The 4,017-nt window shown below is 35.8% G+C and overlaps 2 protein-coding genes across 2 annotated transcripts in view; both read left to right on the top strand.

Annotated features, from left to right (window-relative positions):
* LOC122192308 (dynein axonemal heavy chain 7-like) overlaps positions 1-399 on the top strand; it is a 3,425-nt gene extending 3,026 nt beyond the window's left edge. The window contains exon 3 of the mRNA XM_042892838.1: positions 358-399. Coding sequence (XP_042748772.1) covers positions 358-399 — 42 coding nt within the window. The remainder of the gene's footprint in view (positions 1-357) is intronic.
* A 447-nt stretch (positions 400-846) lies between these two features.
* Positions 847-3,882, top strand: LOC122192307 (dynein axonemal heavy chain 7-like). Its single transcript, XM_042892837.1, has 3 exons — positions 847-1,177; positions 2,424-2,604; positions 3,696-3,882. The coding sequence occupies exons 1-2, from the start codon at positions 852-854 to the stop codon at positions 2,533-2,535; spliced, it is 438 nt and encodes a 145-aa protein (XP_042748771.1). The 5' UTR covers positions 847-851; the 3' UTR covers positions 2,536-2,604; positions 3,696-3,882.
* The last annotated feature ends 135 nt before the right edge of the window (positions 3,883-4,017 follow it).

The raw sequence follows: 4,017 nt of genomic DNA, 5'->3' as shown, positions 1-4,017 counted from the left end.
TCTTTGAGAAGGATGATGTTACATAAATCTTTAGTTCACTAACCTTCTGTTTAATTGGCTGTGTTTGCACATGTACAATTATTTTGTTCTTTTACGCTATGCATACACATTTGCATTTTAAACATTGCTTATTCATATTAGAAATTGGAGATTTTTCTTTGCGTGATGCAGTGTTTTTCTTAGTTGCTTCTTTCCTCCTTCAGTTCATTCTGGGGGTTTAATAAATGACCAGAGTACTAATTGATTTAATTCAGTACTTGGAGAGCACTATGGTTGGAGACAGTTTTGCCTTGTGTTATACCAAATCTATTAAGCCACTGCTGAATTGATTCTATAAGTTTGGAAATACTGTTACAGAGCCTGAACCGAAGGTTAGCAGTAGAACGTCTCCGTGACTGAAGTGCAATGCCCACTGCTGATTCAGGGGCAGAAATTACGTATAAAAATGAGTTACAGATGAGACTTTTTTTTTACTCTTCCAAATTGACCATTAACTAGCTTTCGGGTCTTTTTGTTTAGAAGGCAATGTTAATTTGAACTCCAGAGCACTTCAAAGAGAGAAGTAGAGTGGGGGGTGAAAACAAAAATATATTTTTTTCAGAATGTAAGTGAGCTATATATATGTGTGAACTACACAAGCTTTTGGAATCGCAAATGTGTTTCAAATTATCGAGTTTGAAAATAGTAGGTGTACGTGGAAAAATATTATCTTGATAGAAAAAGGCTTATTATTTCTACTGTAACAGAGGAATTAATTCAAACGAATGTTCAGAGTTCTAAAAGTTGGATGTTTTACTTTGTTTTGTTTTATTCGCTTTTATGTTTGTAAGGATATTACAGTGGTTAAGTCCATGAAGAGTCCTCCTGCTGGTGTCAAGCTTGTAATGGAAGCCATATGCATCCTTAAAGGTATCAAGGCAGATAGGATTCCTGATCCAACAGGTTCCGGAAGAAAAATTGAGGATTTCTGGGGTCCAGCTAAGAGACTTCTGGGTGACATAAGATTTCTTCAGTCCCTTCATGAATACGACAAGGATAACATTCCCCCGGCTTACATGGCTATCATAAGAAAACAGTATCTTACAAATCCTGAGTTTGTACCAGACAAGATTCGAAATGCTTCCACAGCAGCAGAGGGTCTATGCAAATGGGTCATAGCCATGGATGTTTATGATAAGTAAGTATGTGTAAAAATAATAATTAAAATAAACTTTGTTGAAGAAGTGAGTTTGTATTTACGCTAAAGGAAATTTGATACTACTTCTTACCGATGCAAGATTTGTGCGAATAAGCAGTCATAAACATTCATTCATAGAAGATATCTGATGTTAAGGTGTATAACCTGATTTTCAGTTCTAGATTTTTCTGAGAAGGCACAGGAGCAATGTTTATTCAGTTAGCAAATAAAGTTAACCTTTTTGGAGTGTTGCACATAGCAAACAGAGGTATTATTGAAATGTCTTTGGAAGTTTCTGACCGTATTGAGCCCCGAGGATACCTTGCGTATCCTTATGCACGATGTTTTTGGTGTGCTGAAAAAATATACGTAGTTTTGATGATGTTTCCTACTCAGAAATATTTGGAACCCACATTTAACAGTAAATCACCACTGGGTGACTAAGGTCAATCTGAAATTTGAGTCATGGTAAGTAGCGTTAGAATGGTAGTCGTTGGCTAAAATATTAGGAAATGCATACTTGGTAGTTCTGCATTTGAGAACAACTTCAGAAGTTATGGTGACCTATTTTTTTGTGAGAAAATTAACTACAAATGTGGACTTTGAAGAGGATATGCAACTTAGAAGTAAGAGAGAGGATTAATTAATTACAAAGTTAATACTCATGGAATAGTGAGATAGGGACATTCTGTCACCTTGTCTTGCTACATTTTTGGAAAGATAAACAGTATGTTTTCCATTTTGTGTTGCTTCCAATGCTCTCCTCATAGAAGTATTGGTAGAAAATACCGGAGTCTTCAAAACCGGAAAATACATCCTTGGATGTGAACAGCTATGAATTTCCTTGTGGGTTAGCTCTTTGCATGTGTTCAGTGTATCTGTAACTTAATACAATTATTTATGTGTTTCCAGTGGCAGAAATCCATCTGTAATAGATTCTAAGTTGTGACTAAATGAGATACAGCTCAGAAGGATAACCATTTTCACTTTAAGGTATTAGTTATTACAGAAAGTTTTGCAGAAACTGCCAAAGTCAGTCAGTAGCAGCACAGAAATAAGTAATGAAGTAAATGAAGCAAACACCAATTGTCTTCTCATACCACCAAATAATGAAAAACAGGAGAGTACATAGCTGCCGAGTTGCTGACATTTCCCTTCGTCTTTCCTGTATTAACTTTTTTTGACAGTAATTCTGGAATGAGGGTGCATTTTTCAGGTGTTCAATTTATTCTTTGACTTTGTTTAGAGTGATAAAAAATGTTGCGCCCAAAAAGCTGAAGTTGAATGAAGCTGAAGGAGAATTGAAGATTGCTATGGATGGTCTAAGAAAGAAACAAGCTGACCTGAAAGAAGTCTAGGATAAATTGGCTGTACTCCAGCAGATGCTGGAATCCAAGAAACAGGAGAAGGCTGACTTAGAAAATCAGGTACATGATGCAAAATATGAACTGTTGTTCCACCGATTTTTCATCAGTTACTTGAAATTTACTTCATTATCAAATGGTATTTTTCCTTTTAACTGCCTGTGTGCTGTCTTACTTGTAGATTGACATCTTTTTATTTCAGTGATAAGATCTTGAAGATTTGAATGCACAAAGCATAGGGAACGAATGCTTTAGAGTAATGAAAAATGCAGATGTCGTGATTTACAGGCATAGCTCTCCTGCATCCTCACTCACATTTGCTTTCCTAGGAGTTGGTTAATTTTCAGTGGTTTCAATGATTTTGATTAAATGTTAACTTGCAGGCCAGTACATTTGAGGTTTTAGTTACACCTTTTGTGCCAAAACAATGTTTAGCGTGTTCGTGGTAAACTCTGTTCCTAACTGCAGAGCTACTGTGCGTGCAAAGACAGGCAACGTTTAGACGACGGTTTTTTATTTTGTATTTTTAAGATTTGCAATGCAACATCATAAGGTTTTGTTACAAGAATACTATCAGAATTTAAAATGGAGCCATTTTATCATCTTCTGCCTGAAAAGTGTCCATAGCAGATAGAAGGAACTCAAGAGACAGAGCTGGATTAAATGCCTGTTAAATCAAATTGGAAAATTTGGAAAAAAACTTGGAAAGCTGGTTTAGATAAAAACCTGCAACAGCGGAAATGCAGATTATGTATTTGTGTTTTTTCACAGGAAATAACATAAATACCTACTTTAGTGAGACAACGACCTCTTTGAGTTGTTTTTGATTCTTTTGGACACGTAGATAATTTCGTTGACTTCAGTATTTTCCGTATCACATGCGGAGCTATCGTGAATTGCAGTGAATTGCGGGTTTTATATTTGTTGTCTTTCTTAATTTAGATGAAAAGGCAGCTGAAATTTAATGGGTTTCACTGTGCCGGTAGCGAGAGTGTTTTTGCTTTCAAAGCATTTCATTTGTAAATCGATGTTTTCTTTATGTTTCAGGAAATTGTGTAAGAAAGCACCTGCAAAGAGAAATTAATTGTGAATACTTTTTTTAATTTGTCAAGCGATCACGTAATATAATCAGTTTCATTTCTTTTTCCCGTAAGGTTGAACTATGCTGCAAAAAAATGCAGCAAGCAGAGCAGTTGATTGGAGGCCTCGGTGGTGAAAAAACTCATTGGAATGAGACCGCTTTGGAGCTGGCAAGGCAGTACATCAGTTTGACTGGAGATATACTTATTTCGTCAGGAATCGTAGCTTACCTAGGAGCATTTACATCCAGCTACAGAAAAGTAATGCGCCCTGTAACTTCATGCATGTGTTTTGTAATAATCTAAATTTAATTCACTTTACTTCTTCCTTCCCTCATTTTTAATCAAAGTAATTATTTTCTCCATTTTTCTCAAGAAAATGTTGTGCTGCTTTTTC

The sequence above is a fragment of the Lagopus leucura genome, unplaced genomic scaffold (genome assembly GCF_019238085.1).
Source record: "Lagopus leucura isolate 7727_CA_CO unplaced genomic scaffold, USGS_WTPT01 35436-0_obj-0_obj, whole genome shotgun sequence".
In the NCBI taxonomy this organism is placed as follows: domain Eukaryota; kingdom Metazoa; phylum Chordata; class Aves; order Galliformes; family Phasianidae; genus Lagopus; species Lagopus leucura.
The sequence above is the reverse complement of the archived record's forward strand: the minus strand, read 5'-3'. Positions and strand labels throughout refer to the sequence as shown.